Below are 18,653 nucleotides of genomic sequence, written 5' to 3' on the forward strand. Positions count from 1 at the left end.
CAGTGCAGTAGCCTCCGTGTATCAAAGAGCGGAGAAGCCTGAGCTTCGTACCTCTTTGGTACATACAATGTATTATATGGGCAGTTCCTAGGTAGTACTACAGCTGTGTACTCCATATACATGTATTTAGCGAGTCTATTTTTTCGCGAATCGGGACTTGCCAATAATTTCGCGAGTGCTTAAATTCGTGGTTGTGGAGTACACCACGGAAGGGGAAATATATACGGAAAGAGAGTTAATATTTTCTCGTGTTTTTAAATTCGCAAAAAGCACCAGGTTCGCGAAATTGGCGAAAATAATAATTAAAAAAAAAAACTCGCGAAACGTTCGGCGTACGTGGATCGCTAATGCTAGATATCACGCAATCAATGCGCGGGCATCGGCTAAGTCGAAGTCTTGACTAGGCCGGCCTACCCATCTAAATTTTGAAGTCTACCTGGCATTGGTCCTGCGTCACCAACATTGTCCCCTGGCCTGCCGTGTGGCAAGCGCTCGTACTGCCAATCTCCGCTAAGTCCGTCCGCTTCAACCGGACCGCCCTGGGCCTTCCCCGCTAGCTCGCCCGTAGCGTCTCCCTCCTGCGCCCCGCCGTGCGGCTCGTCAGCAACATCTATCTCTCCAACTTCACCAGGGTCATCATCACTAGTTTCATCATCGTTATCATCACTAGTGTGTACTGTATCACTCAGTTCATCATCGCTCCCACATTCAAATTCCACCAAGAAATCATCCTGATCATCACTGCATGGCCTTAACGTACGATGTCGTGCATTATCGAAAAACAAACTTTTAAACGTTGTATGCAAATACTATCTACAACAATTTGTATGATACAATGCATGCATTATGCGCGCGGGGGCCTGCGGCGCTCGAGTCATTGCGCGATTCCTTTCATCCCGTGACGTCATCGGTAAAGCCTCGAAATTTACGCTGTGACCTAGATTTCAGGGGGTGACAGGTGTAAATTTTCAAAATCCTCTAACTCCACTTCAAAAAGGCCATTTTAAACGATGTAAACGACAAATTGTTCTATGTGTCCCACTCTTTCACTTCATATATAATTCTATTTCTTTAGTATTCCTCTTTAACCTTTCAATATGGAAAAGAATTGGTGTTGTGATTCCCCCTCTCATTTGTTATTCTGGATTATGTTGAATATTTTTGTTTTTTTCACAGACTAAAAAAAAAAGTTTTAGGGTGTTAGGGAGCACACCCTCAACGTTTAGCAGCCCTTTGTAAGGTTGAGCTTCAGTGGTTATCTCAAGAAGCAAAGCAAAATAGAATCTAAATCTTATGGATGGATCCTAATTTGTGGTTTACATTATTGTTCATGTAAGCAGCTTAAGAGGGAAATAATCTATAAAAATAATGACTTATCCTTCCAACTAGCACAAGAAGATCACCATGATGTCATATCTAACGAACTCTCTAAAATTTGAGACAACTTTTTTTGAATCTGTATTCGACATATTCTTTATATTTTGTTAATAAAATTACAAATCCTTCAACTCAGGTTGACTAATGTTACCCCGCACAAGCACGTTTTGCAAGACTGCATAGATCCAACCTTACTTATTATGTCGTTTTTACCCGTTTACATTTCAGCGACATGTCGGATCAAAGTTTTTGTGTATTTCAGAGCCCGAAACAATGTTAGTGTATGTAACAACGTTTTGTACTACGGCTGTACTTGGCAAAACATGCGAACACGACTTCCTTGTTCCACCACAAAAACTGCTCTATCTGGTTCCTGTGTGGAGCGCATTCAGTAAGGGCCTACAACCTTTGCACAAAGCACATGAGCACATCCGCATTGTACGATAAACAATTTTGATAGGAACAATCCTTATAAATGTCTACATACTTTTTTAAGGAAGGCGTTGATATCATTTGTAATATGCAGACTAGAAACTTACTCAGCTGACAACAGAATTAAATTGTATCACAGGAATTTTACAACATTTTCAGATTTATTCCAATCCACGTAATGATCAGTCTCGATGTCCTAACTTAAACACAATACCTTGTAACATAACACGAAATTGAATATGCTCTTACATCAATTATACCTACGCTTATCCTAGAAATTAGAAACAATGATCATCGATAGAATTCTGAAGCCAAACAAGGAACATAAATTCGTGTTTTTGGATGAATTTCGACATACAAACCACGGAATCACTGCTCAAGCAACATAAGCGAAAGGAGAGTTTTGCACATACCGCCTTACGGTCACATTTGTGCAGAATGAGTGTAATATTGTTCATGCGTTTGAAACAACGTATGACGTGTAAAAGTAATCTGTCTTTGTGAAGCAAATACAGATTTCCAAAATTCGTTATAGTCACCTTACATTGACGGGTTTATATTAATAACATATTTTGTTTTATTATCTAGAGATAAATAAGGCTAATGCCGACTATGATTACCGAAACATTAACCGACGATTCTAATAAAAAAAAACTTCCCAAATTCAGAGTCAGATTGTTCTGATTTATATTTCATCCCTCCCTCCATCAAACCTTTTCATGACGTCAGTTCTGTTATTCTCAAAGATGTTATGTACCACTGGTATGATTTCTATATATCTTCATTTTTTTGTTTGGTGACAATAAAGTTAATTATGTTTGTTTCTACTACCACCATCAGTTGACACAGATTAAAATGTATGACGGATTGTTGCATTACCAAGTGAACCCGCTGTTAACGTTGTAGAGATAAAGTTTAAGAAATTGAATGTCTCACCTCACTTTCCCCTGTATTCTGGCTTTGATATAATTCTCATAATTTCTATAATTTTCATATGTCTCTGAGAAGACATGACAATTGAATGAAATACATATATATATATATATATATATATATATACACGCACGCACACACGCACACACACACACACACACACACACACATGTTTGTGACCGTGCATCACAAAATGAACAAAAAGTCGCACGCACTGATTTAATGTCTGGCGACTTTTTGTTTGTTTTGAGGTGCAGGGTCACATATATACATACATATAATATGTGACCCTGCACCATAAAACAAACAAAAAGTCGCCAGACATGAATTTTTAGTTAAGACCATATTCTTAAAGAGCAGACTTTAAGCTTTAAAATGATGTATAACTCAAATCGAATAGACTCTCCTAACCTATCTAAATATTGGAAAGAAAGCACAAACTCAGGAAAAGTGTGAATTGAGAAAAGAGGCTCTGAAGTACAGTGTCTATCCACGCGCTTAATCTTTACCAAACCGCGCTGGATGTGCGATGAATGGGACAAAAAAAAAAACAGGAAGTAAACCACCAGACTAACAACAATGAAGAGATTATTAGATTGAACTGAAATTAAAATGCCTCATTAACACATTCTGTCCATAATCAATGCCAACTTTCAAAGCAGTAGCGCTATCCTTTCAAAAGTTATTAGAGTTGAAAGTGAAGAGTGTGGACAAGGTTTTTCAGAAATGAAAAAGGAACTCTAAAGACACACCTAATCACACTATTCTACCAAAAATGTTCGAGATAAACTGCTAAAAAACACACTTTCCCGCCCGTTTTATGATACCACATTTTAGCATAATGTAAAAGAAGACGTGCACTTTCAGAAAATATGGAAAGTCAAGATCGGCTAGGTAGACCCATTTCACTTATTTTCAGTCCTCACGCAAAATCAGTGTGTGCGACTTTATGTTCGTTTTGTGGTGCACGGTCACAGATTAAATATATATAAATATATATATATATATATATATATATATATATATATATATAGAGAGAGAGAGAGAGAGAGAGAGAAATAGAAATAATGCATACTCCCATTAATTCCACTCGTGCACAGGAACAGTTGTAAGGGGAATGGTAATTCCAAAGCTACATAGGCACCATTTTCTCTTTCGTTATATCTAATACGTAATACTGTATGACCATCAAACAGGCCAAACGTTCTATCGTGTTAGCAACAACATAAATCTTCACCTGGTCTTGTAGTATGTAGTACAAATCAATCAAAGAGGTTACCGTCACTTACCTTCTGTAACGTGTAGGTAGACTATAGAGAAGCAATCACAACTGACTGCAGCAGAAGAAGCTTAGTGCAGTATTTATCCATCACAAGATAATTTCCTTTTTCATTTGTCAAAAATCAGTATATTTATTTTCCCTACACAACCTATAGAGCGTGAACTTTCTGCTGACATCGGTAACACGTACGTAAACAGGCCGTCAACTGATCAGTTCTTTCACGCATGCAGACCCACGTTGTGTATAAACTGCTACGTGCGTGTCATTACTATCATTAGCGACCTTGTGGTTGGGTGGTTGTGCGTAATCACTATGAATGGATTTTGTAACTTTTGTATAACGGTACGAAGATACTGTATTGAGTGCGTGGAATTTATGATTGTGTGCACATCTTACTACTGGCGGAATGATGCATATTGAGATAATCTCTACCTCATCGTGATTTCATATTCAGCCTTTATGAACGTGCATATTACTCCAAAACAATTTTAACTATTTTCTTTTGGATCCGTATTTACACTTTAATGCTCATATTTGCATACTACGTGCTACATAAATGTAGGTACAAAGTTCCCTGATTGAACTTCAGAGCTCGACTGCGTTTCATGTTGCACATTAATACGACTTGGTCTTTTATACAGAAAACGACGCCATTGAGCCATTGCATGATACAGACTCGTTGTTGTTTATGTCGTTTGTATGTGTTGTATGCGTTACATTCTGGTATGCATTTATACTCACATGAACACATTTAAATGGCTGAATTTTAAACAGGTGTCTTCCTTCTGTTTCTTTGGTCACAATTTAATCTTAGCCACATAGAATTATTAGATATGTGTGTTAGTTATGTGTTGCTACTGAAGGTAATTGGTGGGGAAACACTAATGAGGGCAGTGTCCTACTTTGAGTGCGGTGTCACCTGAATGAGGGACGCTGTAAAATCCGAAGTCATTTGCTTATACTATAGTGATAGCCGGTGATAGCGTTGAAAGAGGAAAATTAACATTTGGATGCCATGGCAAGGTCACAACATTATCTCGGAACTCGATGAAATCAGCCCTAAAATCAGTTTCTACATGACAGTGGAGTTTGTGTATGGTTATGCGAAAGAAACATAACAAGTGATTTCATTATCACATCACTACAGAATGCTTCGCACCAGTCCCCCCACATACAAAAAGTAGGAAAAAAACAAGAACAAAACAAGATAAAGCAAAAGAAAACACAAATAAACACAAAATCGAAAAAGAAAATATACCATTAGCAAAATGACAAACATGAATTTACTCATATCGATAGCTGCATTAAAGAAAATGCAATACAAACGCACAAATACGCATTCTTGCAGCATCTGTCTAACTGCCAGAAATATCATTTCTGATTATTCTGTGGTCTTCCTTGAGGGTCTGTGATGATGTTGTCGTTTTCTTGTTTCACTGACTAAATATTGTTTGTTTTATTCATTTGATATAGAGGTATGCGAAAGTGATGGAGTTTAACATTCTCATAATAATTATGTCACAATTATACAATCATTGGTAGAATTACACGTTAAACTGTATAAAGTGAATGATGTGATGGCCACAAGACATTACAATAATTATTTTGTAGATGGAATATCATTTCCTCCCACCAACCTACCCCCCCCCCCCCACACACAAGAGAAATGTATAATTGCATCGGCATTTTCTACTGCTCTTATTTCTCAAGAATCAAGTGATGATGAGGCACGTAAACGCAAGGATTACAAAACAACACAGTCGAGAATAAATTGGATGCTATGAAATTCCAGTCAACTGAAAGGCATTGACATAACTCTATCTTTATATGGCGGGTATTGGAACACTTTTCTGTTGATATAATTCAAACATTCTTAACTCTTTATGTGCCATGGTGGAAACCCCCTGTGTGCCACGTTATTCTGAGACACGAAGGTAGTCATGCTTTGAGAAAGAATTTTGTTTTTCCAATTCGTATAACTTCTACAAATTTCTGTTAATTTCTGCTCTGTTTAGGCGGCTTTGTTTGTTGAGCAGAATATGCGAAGTTGGCACGCCGTCGACTGAGTCGGATGTGCGAACGTGGCACATAAAGAGTTAATTATGGCAGATTAAAATAATCCCCTCTTTCGCACCTATCTAAGTTTATACAGACCCTAGGTACCGTCACAATGGAGGAGAAATCTTTTGAAATATACCACAAAAGTCTCGATGAAGCTTTGCCTAGCAAAAATGTGGAGCTTAGTTTTAAATGAAAACGCGTGTTTAAAATGTTTGTAAGATCCACCCTCCCTCATCCCCCAATTCTTTCAAAATACAGGAAAATCAACCTCTTTAGCTAAGTTATTCATCTAGATTAACCAAAATGTAAAGGGAGTGGCCTTGAAATCAACGATTTTGAATCTTATTTGCCCACTCGGGCCACAAAAAAAGAGAAAAATAATAGCCTCAATGGATAGTTGGTGGTCCGGCACCTTTTTTATTTGTGTGTGTTTGTGTGGCTGATGTTTTAACCCAGATACATGTATGTAAGTATGCTTGTTCACTTTCAATCACACAGTTTGCCCAGTACACTTGTATGTAATTATTTTTTAAAGACTATATTATATACTGTACTCTCATACTCTACTGTCCACGTTTTCATGACAAAAAAAGGAATAAAGAAGAAAGAAAGAAAAAGGATAAAAAAGATAAAAAAAGGTTTTAAACAACGAAATCAAAATTTCACCGCCTTATCAGTGCTAAATTTCAGAACCTGACTTCACCAATAAACCACTGTCATCATCGACATCGCCAGCAAGGCATTACATTAATTTGTCTTCCGCACCTTGCATATAGGTCATTGTGAGGAACCGTCCTGGTCAGATCCGCACGCCGGATATTCTCTAGTACTCGACTGCCACAACGCCCACATCGAATGCAAGTTTGACACTCCACTGGAGAAGATTGACCGGTGGTCGGGAAAGAAACTGGAGGACAACCCAAAGATGGTCAAGAGTGGTGATTCCTGCATGGTCAAATTCGTGCCCTCGAAGCCGATGTGCGTGGAGACCTTCTATGAGTTTCCGCCGCTGGGACGTTTCGCCGTCCGCGACATGAAGCAGACTGTAGCCGTAGCGTGATCAAGGAAGTGGAAAAGGATGACGGCTCTGGAAGCAAAGTCACCCAATCTGCTTAAAAGGCTCAGAACAAATAACATTTTGATAAAATCGTGTAACCTCAAGGCCATACCAAATCACAGAAAAGATAGTTCTCTCTTTATTTGGGGCTTTCGAGGCTCTTTATTTTTGTGCTAATAAATTTTGGAAATAGAACACCAGAAAGATCACAATTTTGAGAATAGTTGTTGAAGTTAAACTACGCGTACACGAGATCAGAAATGCGTCGGTACACGGCATTGCGATAACATAATTCTTAAAAGTACCCAAACAAAACCCAACTTTTGATTTGAGATTACAAAAGTAGTTCAGATTTCTCTAGATTTCCCAATGTATATCAAATTATGTAGTTCTTTCCCAGCCAAATCGCGACTTCTCATTATTTTTCTTGTCATCAATATTATTTGTACCTTCCATCATGATACCATAGTGAAGATAACAAATATGTCGTATATAAGTCTTGATCCTTAATAATATTCCTTCAACGGGCATTTTCTCACACAGATGTCCATTTCATTGTGCTGATCAAAAGAAAAGACCTTAGTCGACTTTACCTAGTAAGTGTGTCATGCATGTTAAACATGTGAAGTTATGAGAAGTCAAATCACGCAGCGTTTGCGTATTGGAGAGATCATTAAGTGTGCAAATCACTTATGACATCTGCTGAGCTATTCAACATGATTTGATTTAACCTTAATCCTGAGGCAAAATACAGGTACTTGTATAGGCCTACGTAACAAATAAATTAATGAAACTGGCCATAAACGCGTTTCCTGCTGGTGTTTCGCTATGGAGTTGTAACCTAACATGCAAAGGTCAAATTACAATACCTGACGTCTCACCCATCAAGTCCTGGAAAACATTTATTTTTTATTTTCTATTTTTCAGGAGGAGGTGGTTTTATGCCGTATTTTCTTTTATGATTAATTCATTATCCATTGGTATAGTGTTTCACAGGATTGACTAAAGATTCTCTTTTGCTGGTGTCTTTTGTGAGACCTCTAAGTCGAGTTGGATTAACGACAAACACGAGTGATGTCCTTCTAAGCGTTCTCTGTCCTCTATTTGTTGATAATGATAACTAAGATTTATTTCATTTCTCAGACAAAAGTCATTAGGTATACTTGATTACAATTATGCAATGGGACCTTATATAGCAATGGTAATTACTGTTTATGATCTTAAAGTTACCCAGTTATGATTCAAACCAATGATTCTATAACTATAGCTTTCTGATTCTATAAAATCAACTTTAAAAAAAAAAATCTTTCTCCAAAGCAAGGTATGCAATACATTTAGAAAGTACAGTTTATATGAAAAGAAAAGGCAAGCTGTCTTCATGACTTTATCTGCCCGACAAGGTGTCTTTCGGAGATAAGTGTTTAAGGGTAAATAAATGGTGGTGCTTGATAGCACTTGACATTGCGTTACAATATCCATTGGCATCAACCATAGTGTGTACATTTATGCTGTATAGCTATATTGTACCTGTGTACAGTACTAGTCCTATCTGTTAATGATCTTGGTATGGTGACACGCATACAGACCCAACCATGTAATTTCATACGTCTTTAATGTAGGCTACATACTTCGAGCTTTCATAGTTTAAAATACAACGGTACCCGGAGAGATAACCTGGGATTAGCACAACTCAGCAGGATTGGGTCGCTAAGTAGTCATCCGTAAATATAGTGGATAGAACAACAGAAAAAGACGATTGAAAATGAATTGGCCATTCTCTTGAGCGAATCTTGGCGCTATGTCAAACACCAATGGAGAGTCATCATGGTTGTAGAGAGTAACCAAATCACACATTCACTTATCTAAATGTGATCTTTTACTTTGGGAAATAGTAATCACATGAGCAAAATAAGTTGTGTATACTTCCTATGGTAATAATTATAAATGTATATATATGTATATATATATATATATATATATATATATATATATATATATATAATTATACATACATATGTCTTTGATGACCACTATAGCAAATCGGATGGATTTTGCTGTAAGATGTGGATGATAATAGTTTCATACCCTGCAATTGTTTTTGGATTGATTTACTATATTTTAAGTTATCGTGGCGGATGGTTACGTTGTTGTTTTTTTCTTTGTTTTTTTTTTTGGGTGGGCCTATACGGTTTATATATATAAATATATATATATATATATTTTTATATATAATTATAATCATATATCATGTGTGTGTGTGTGTATGTGTGTGTGTGTGTGTGTGTGTGAATATAGTACCTGGATTACTCAAGTAATAATTACTAAAAATGAGGGTCATCATCAGCATTACGAACAGCTGATAAGGGTACAACCGTTATGTCTGCCAAACTCTTGGCACGCTTGGCATTCCGGCAAATCGACACAAAAAGGTTTGAAATATTCTATTTCAAGCATAATCGCGTTGGAAAGAAATGTCTCTACAATACCCTCTCACGGCAGCCTTTATCTTTTCCGTGTTGCATCCGTTTCATCTTACAGATATTCATGGTAAAAAAAAAAAAAGAGAACGGGCGAGAGTCGAGTGTGGTGGTTGATTCGTTTGTGCGTGTCTCATGTATTTGTTGTGTATGTTAGATTGCTTTAAAACAATACTGAAATCATACAGACATAGTTTGGTGCAAAGAGCAAATATTTATTGTTAGAAGAAATTTTGTCACAAAAACGGTAGGCAGTGGCGATATAACAAATGCACATAATATATCATGCTTGAAAAAAAAATACATTGTAGTTATAACATGAAAAATAGGTTTATTACTTCTTTACAAAACCTTAATCTATACATATCAGGAAAACTTGCACACGGTTTATTTAATCACACTCGAACTTGTCCAGAACTATAGATTTTTGGTGAAATGTTGGGAGCACAGACGTTCTCCATCATTTGTCACTTCCGTACTTCTTCCGCACTGTTATTATTGATCACAGAATATTAACATTACTTTCTTAATTGTCCATAGCTTCAGTCATGTGCACCTCATCGGGGGACGATGGACGAGAGCTTTGATACATTTATTGCATACGTTATAATGCTATTAAACAAGCAACACAGATCTAGTAATTCAAAGCCAGTGTGTTCTTAGGTCTGCAGGTCTTGCCCGTCTTGTGTAGTTTAGGTGCAAAATTGCCTGCTTCCCACTTTTTTTAAGGTGCTGAATACAGAACAGAGAAAAGAGAAGATAAAAAAAAAAATAGAACAAAACGTAGAGAGTCAAGCGAATTAAGGGGAGAGTCCATGAATCGCACTGGCTTTACAATAATGTCTTTGAAGAAAGAAGAAAAGAGACAATGCAAACACGTCATCTTATTAATTACATTTGCTACAGGAAAACAACCCATACTATAGCCATTGGTTTTCATGTCAAGATTGGCAGGGTAATGTTATGAAGCAGCTGTGCACATCAAATTTCTTTGACTCTGTTTGCATTGATAATACTTCAGAAATCAGTTACACAACAATCAATATTACTAGGCACAAATTTCGGGGAACTCGTATCAACTAAAAGTGAGAGAGAGAGAGAGAGAGAGAGAACGAGAAAACAATGTTCTGAATAAGACATGACTCTGCAATCGTACACGTTATACAGCGCAAGAACGATCTTAAATATTGTTCCTCCTGACTTCTTGAATGTACTTTCCCGAAACCCGAAAGTTTTTTCTTTCCTTTTTTTTTTTTTTACCCCAGTGTAAGCAGCAATGTGTCTGGCAAGGACCCACTCGGTATGCGTCTTTTAGCATGAATTGTGCAAACCCCTTACAATGTGCAATGAACGTCATGCACGAAATAATATCACATGCATAGATATATCATTGTTTATTTTATGAAGATAGTCGAAATTGTATTTTTGTTGTTGTTTCTTAATAGCTATTGATTAGAATGCCACTGACCGCCTCGATATATTTATTCCAAGCTGTTTGTAAGCATCGCCCTTTTTATGCAAATACTGATTCCCTCATATAAAAGAAAAGAAGAACATCAGTATCGGCTTTTACTTTTTTTTTTTTAAGCGAAACTATTTTTTTTTTCAATCATCCAAACAAAGATCCATGTTGTTTCATTAAAAACTAGTGGTATGTGCTTGGAACGTTGTTAACAGAGAGAGTTTTGCCTATACAGCTGTGGGTAAATTTTACCCGACCAACGTGGTGAAACGGGCCTTGACTAAAAAAAAAAATCAAGAAACGAAAAGATATATATATATATATATATATATATATATATATATATATATATATATATTTATATGTATATTGTACGAGAGAAAGAAAAGGAGAAGAACAATACAAAATTAATGTATTAGAGTGTGGTGTTAATAATAACCCCTAAAAGTTTCTCATGTTCAACACATTGCATGCTCCGTATTTCAATGCTTGCCACACAAATCTTCATTAATCCATAACGGATTTAAGAGGCTGTTAATCAACATCATTACTTGAAATCATTGGCATTGCTTGGTGGAAAATGAATAAGCTATTTACAACATTATACACCTAAACAGAAACATGCGAAGCAATACCCTTTTGCATAGGGACTTTTAAAGGAATATTTTCTGAATGATGTAATATGACTTTCATAGGTTTATTCGTAGGCAAGTCACCGATATCTGAGCGTCCTGTCGCACCTTTTCAGTGCCTCCCAAAGGAATTCTAGATACTCAATGTCTTTCTCAACGTCTTCCTTATAGTTTGCTTGGGTATAGTTTTCAAACATCAGGATTGTAGGCTTGCTATACCACTGTCGGAAGAGACTGTATATAACCTGACGAACGGCCTTCACATCGGGATATTCGTTCTTGTGGGTTACAAAGATGATCGGAGCAGCTAAATCTGAAAGAAAATGAAACAAACAAACAACAATAACATAACCGCCACCTGATTGCGCTAGGTCGTGATGGTTTAAATTATCTGACTGATATCTGACTGATAGCTTGGGACCTTCAAGGAACACGCACAAAACGACTGGAATCAAATCAAGCAAAAGAGTTCTGCTTGGAAATGATTGGAGAACTATAGTAAGAGGGAAACAATCGTGTTTAACGTGGTAAAGAGAGAACTCGCGGTCTCGATTGGTACTTTTTTTAATAAATTAATTTCATTGTTGTTAATTCATGACGTTATTAAAGGTCATGACAATATGTATGAATTGAACACAGGCCCCTGACATTAAATATGCACAAAACTTGAGTGATTTAACATTTATCGATACATCCATTTCAAGCCATAATAACCTTACAATGTCTATTTAGAGCAAGAAAATGAACAAAACAAGCATTGTCCTGCTCATGCTTCGACAACAAACCCTAAACAACTTATATCGACCAGAAACGACGCAAATGATACAAGACTGTAATTTCTCTCGCCGTCATGTAAGTGGTGGCCCCAAATCTGCTTCCCTGCAAAATGCTTACTCCAACCAAAACAATATTATTTTGTTGCCGAACTCAGTTACACTGTATACTATATCTTTTTTTTTTTCTATCAACTCATCCCCATTCAGGTATCTCCTTCTTGGTTCCTTAGATAGTGTCTGTCTCGTTATGTTCCTCTTGTGTTGTCTTCGTCGACTAAGTGATACTGAAAATATTTGCATGATCAAGTTTTATTTTTCTTTTAAACTGTGTGTATGTGTTTTGTTTATTCAGTTGAAAATAAAGAAACATTGTGAGAAACAATATCGCACAGTGGCCGCTTATCGATAATGGTCTCCACCTGTAAATACCTAAAGACAAGGTATAGGACCCCGACATGTACGTATTACATACGTAATCCTATACATTTCTTTTGAGTACTCTTGTCTGTATGTTAATGTTAACATTGCTGATGTTGTCATAATGATTTTGTAAAAGTGGAGAAAAATAAACCCACTGAAATTCAAACTAAAACTGAAACTGTATCGCCTTCCACATAGTGAATAACCTATAAATGGCGTCAATTACTAGACTGACTATCATCGATGAAAACTAAATATCATGACGCACTCGGAACGCACATCATCTATTCACGCGCACGGATATGTAGGGCGTAATACAATGACTTCGTTAATTCATTTCCTTCGTTACGCAAACTGAAATAATGTGTCCACAGCATGTCAATATCGGCACTACGTTGAGACCTTCGCAATAGATAACGCCCTCTACGGGCCAACGTTTATTTTTCGAGGAGTCACGCACCTCCCCACTGAGATGTAATGACGGAGCTCAGATTTAGCTCTGACATGATAATTAGTAAAATTTGACAATCAGTTCTGATATTAGCGTAAGACATAAATAGACTGGGCTGTTAAATTTAACAGTTAGTTTAACTGGGCTGGGAATTAAAATATACATAGTCGGGGGTTCTGTCAGTACTACGATCTTATCGGTCTTAATATTCTGCCCGGATAAATGATAAAAAAAAAAACACAAGCAAAGAGAGCGCATTTCATTTTTCCACTCACGTTTCCAGGTTCCCCAATCCAACATACAGTAATTTAGTTCCAACTGAATTTGAACAAATTGATATGGTTATACACTGTAAAGGCCAAGAGTATCTTTGACGCTTATTGTCCCTTACCTCTCAAAGATATTTACGCATCTAAACAAAAAAGGCCGTTTTAACACGTGAGTCATAAACACGTGTAAAATATCACGTTCGAAACAATGACATGTACAACCCACTTCATGGAGAGATTTGGTAGGAACTATATTCGTCATAATGTTTTTGCCCTACAGGAAACCTTGGCCTCGTCCTAGCCCACTGTCCTCAACCCTACCTGATTTCTACTTCATCCATTTAAATACCAAACGTGCGGCCTTATGCAGACCTGCGAAGAAATCGAAGGTGCCACTGACATGATGTAATAATGTTCTGTCAAGCCACGTGTAATTATCACGTTGTATTGGACTTCTGTTCATGCTACAGACGCTGTAACCCCCCCCCCAACAACAGAAAAATAAAACGTTCTTTGCAGCACGTCGAATATAATCGGCAGTAAAAATAAGTTCTGCTTAGTATGTGCGGAAGGATTAATTTCATTCATTGGGAAGTATAGCCGACTATAGGATTGAAGCTAAAGATATAAGATGATATAAAAACAGTGAGTGATATCAACAATCTTAATAGATTATGAAATCTTTGACTATTATTATGTAGCTATATAATAGAGAGAGAGACAGAGAGAGAGAGACAGAGATTACTAGCACTGCAAAAATGCATGGTATACTCTTGCTCACTTTCTGTGTGTTTTCTTTTTTGAGAAATTTGTGTCGCCCATATTCCTCTGCAGGGAATAACCTCTATTTTTGCCATGTATAGAGGAAAAAGAAGTATCTGAGCTGGAATGCGACTATTCACCAGTTCATTCATTTGCAACGACTTGGACTGACAGGTGTAATGTAACTTTAATTTTCATAGACCATTAACTTTAATTTCAACACAGAGATACCGTATGGCGGTCAAGTCGAATAGATTGTGAAATGTCTGCAAAGATTATACTCTACAAATTACAACATAAACTAGAGCACTCGCAATCGAGCACATGTATCCCATACCCCATCTGGATTACTTTTTTGGCCAGAATGTTGTATAATAATTATGGCAACTGTCACAGGATACAATAAAATCCGACGGGAAATGAGGTTAGTATATATAGCACATACAAGGAATATGACATGTCATCCTATAAAAGTTTGAACAATGATAGCACTGGTAATTAAAAGTTTTGTTACCTAAAATAACTCCCCATAAACCTCCATAGCAAGTTTGAATAAAATCCAACAAGAAATGTGGCTTATACAGCATATACAAGAAATGTGACATGGCCTCCAGGTCGGAACACTGAGGGCGCCGTCACCACAAACAGTTGTGTCCTTCATGTAGAATGATCACCCATACACCTCTTTAGCAAGTGTGAGTATAATCCAATAACAATCAAGCTATTGCCTAAAAAAGCATGCATTTTTGCAAATTTTGACATGATCAGGGTGACCTTTGACACTGCAAAAGGTGGAACAGTGAGGGCAGCATTATCAATAGAGTAGGTGTATAGTTTTGACTACGATGCATTTACATACCAAATTCGAAAAAAAAAAAAAATCGGTAAAGAAACAAGGCAAGCGTCGCACACACAAGCAGACCCTGTTGAATTTATCTTTTCTTGTATGAAGACGAAACAAGCGAGGGCGCCACCACCAAAAACAATATAGGCATCTTCATTTCACTATAATGCACCTTTTTGCCAAATTTGAAGAAAATCTGATAAGAAATGTGGCTGATAGAGCACACACAAGAAATGTGCATTGGCATCCAAGTCGGAACACTGAGGGCGCCGTCACAACAAACTGTTGTGTCCTTCATGTAGAATGACCACCCATACATCTCCTTAGCCAGTCTGAATAACATCCATTGAGTAACGATCAAGTTATTGCATAACTCTCACTTCTGCAAATTTTGGCATGATCGGATGACCTTTGACCCTTTGAAAGGTGGAACAGTGAGGACAGCATTATCAATAGGTATAGGTGTATAGATTTGACTATGATACATTTACATACCAAATTTGGAAAAAAAAAAAAAAAATCGGTTGAGAAACAAGGCCAGCGTCGCACACACAAGCAGACCCTGTTGAATTCACATTTTCATGTATATAGACGGAACAAGCGAGGGCGTCATCACCAAAAATGATAGCCTTCTTCGTCAAACCATACACCTTCATGCCAAATTTGAAGACGATCAAAGAAGAACTGCAGCCAGTAGAACGCCCACAAGAATATCTCTGCGGCGGAGGCGGCGCATTATGTTCGGGGGATACAATAACCACTGTCCGTTTAGGTATGTGTAACATTGAAGAAGGTATACATGCCATTGAGGGTCTTTATTTTGTACTAAAGATACTCCTTTTTAAAGCTATGAAATACCAAAAGAAATATCTATCCATAGCAATAGCAAGTGTGATGGTAGAGCTTTTGTTCGTCTTGTTCCATGTTTAGAGAACGAATTTCAAAACTCACTTTAAATATTATATACGTGGTTGCCAATACTATTGAAACATACCCATTTGCTCGATCCAGTTGATATGCTGTATATCTTTGAATTGTTTCATGCTTTAGCAGATTCAGCTGTTTATCTAGATTCTGATGCTTAACACTAAATTTGTAAATATTTGAATATTGATTAAGGTGTTTGGCAATAGAAATTTAAGGCAATAGAGAGAGAGGGAGAGACAGAGAGAGAGAGAGAAATCCTTACTCATGAATTCTAAGATTTATTGCTGACGAGATACAGGAGACTGCGTACTTACCGGCTTGGTAATACACCATGCGGCAGAAATCGTCTATGAAACTAATCGCGTCTTTTCCCGTGTCTGGTCTGAAATTAAAGTATCCAGGCAGATTTATATACAGGTGAATATGCCACTCTTTGGTAGATACTAAGGTCATCGGGTTACTGAGTCTATTGAGAGGATTTGCAACAGCAACTCCCTACAGAGTCAGACAGCCCCTCACACACCCGCACACAAGCACCCACACACCTATCATTTTTTTTTTAAATTCTGAGAAATAGAAGAAAAATACATTTGAGATCTGGAAAAAGCTAATTATCCTCTGAAAAGTCGTCTTTACTTGACCTAACGATGGACCCATTCACTCCTATCCCTAGGAATAGATCAGCCCAAATTCCTCTTCCACGTTGAATAACGTAAACGTCCACATTAAAGAATATAAGACCCATAATTTATGTACAACGACTCAAGGTGTGATTTCACGGAGCACGCGAACGATTTGCTAAGGATGCGAATGGGAAAATCAAGCATTCGTATTTTAGTCTGCAAAAGATCGCCAGACGAGCGTAAGGGTTCGGAAGCGTCGTCAATTGTTCGCGAATGTCGTTTTCACTTCGGCGAGAATTTAAAAATAAAAATAAAAAATGTTTGTGTGTGTGTGTGTGTGTTTGTGTGTGTGTGTTTGTATTAGGACAGCCCAGTGCTGATGCGGGTGCGGGTGCATGTGCAAGAGTGCAAAATGCAAGTGCGCGGAGCCCCCTGCAGACATGTTATTGTGTACGCAAGACACGAAAAAGTAAACAGATTCCTACGAGCAAAATGATTTTTGGAGGTGAAAAATCAATACAGCATTATTCCTATGAACCATACAAACAAAAAAAAGGGAGGGGTGAGATTCCCCTCCTAGTCCCGCAACCGAACCTTTCTTCCTCTGATGAGGTGCAGGTAAATGTCCATATTTCCCGGCGTCCAATGAAGAAAGCACAGCAGAATGCAGTGGATACTCAGTCAACAGTATATAACTGAGAAGAAGAGGAAGCAGCCCCCTCAGCTCCGAGTAAACTTGTTCTTTTTGTTTTGTTTCGTTCTTTTCAGAAATCACATTAATTTGCAGGATTTTTAATACAGTAGTTGCCATAGCAAAGTACATCGTTTTTCAAGTCACCGCCCAGCTCAAATACGTATATGTCAAACTACTAAGTTCTAAGCTTGAAAAATTATTTAAGTTATTAGAATTGGACCCTCCTAACCCATTCAAAGGGGACCAGGACTACTGCTATCTGAGAATCTCTCATAGCTTATATTGGAAGCAATAGGGCAAAGTTAATTTCAGCTGGTGTGATCGACCCCCGTCACGGTTAGCAGTTAAATAAGAAAAATCGAAAGCCGGCTTCCAGTTTATAACCTGTCCTATTTTCTTATACTTTCCGCATACCTAACCTATGTTGTCGGCAAGTCATCCTAATTGTCCTCTTTCATGATTTTTTTACCACTCCTGTTGTAATCTTAGATGTGTCCGCACTGTACGGCTACAATTATCATTTTCCGGGGTATTTTGCGCTCTTCCTGAGTGATTGGTAAAACACTCCTAGGAATGTCTGCAGTCAGTCCGCAGTGATTCCAAGGAATGTCCCAAGACAAGCCGATTCCCCACACTTTTCCAAATATGACGAGGAAAAGATGCCGAAATGACAGAATTTGATTCTGCAACCCTTTCTAGGCTTGTCCGCGCCCTAGTGGACGTCAGCCCTAAGGGTAATGCCCCTGTACTTTTAAACAAGATGCTTGCAATACACTTCTGTTTATTACATAAAACTGTAAAAGTAAAAGAAGTAGAAGAAATAAAAATGAGCTACACATGTACTTCCAAACCAATACAGTAAAGAAATATTATCTGAATGAGTTACATTGTGAAACGTGTAATGTGTAAAAGACACACTAAATTTGATTGCAGTCCTTGTTGTAAAGGTGTCTTATGATTTCAAAGGGATAGGGAAGGCTGCTCGAATTTCTTCATTTTTCACTTTTTTCTTGAATTACCAGGGTTGTGAAAATGTGTACATTTCGTCTCCCAGATACGTTGGTCCGGGCGAATGATCAGGGAGATGAGTCCCTTTTCCACCTCAGTGGAGTCAACTAAATCTGCGTTTCTCATTAGAAATCGGACATGGCTGTCTTTGACGTCCTCCTAGTAT

General features: G+C 37.5%; 1 protein-coding gene across 1 annotated transcript in view; it reads right to left on the reverse strand.

Moving 5' to 3' along the window:
- Positions 1 to 11,793: 11,793 nt before the first annotated feature.
- LOC139736264 (uncharacterized) overlaps positions 11,794 to 18,653 on the reverse strand; it is a 61,073-nt gene continuing 54,213 nt past the window's right edge. Inside the window, exons 10-11 of the mRNA XM_071646995.1 lie at positions 16,477 to 16,544; positions 11,794 to 12,026 (exon numbers count right to left, since the gene is read on the reverse strand). Of these exons, the coding sequence (XP_071503096.1) occupies positions 11,794 to 12,026; positions 16,477 to 16,544 (301 nt within the window). The remainder of the gene's footprint in view (positions 12,027 to 16,476; positions 16,545 to 18,653) is intronic.

This window comes from Diadema antillarum, unplaced genomic scaffold (genome assembly GCF_040938485.1).
Source record: "Diadema antillarum isolate AM-2024a unplaced genomic scaffold, OU_Dant_1.0 seq00000635_RagTag, whole genome shotgun sequence".
NCBI classification, from domain to species: domain Eukaryota; kingdom Metazoa; phylum Echinodermata; class Echinoidea; order Diadematoida; family Diadematidae; genus Diadema; species Diadema antillarum.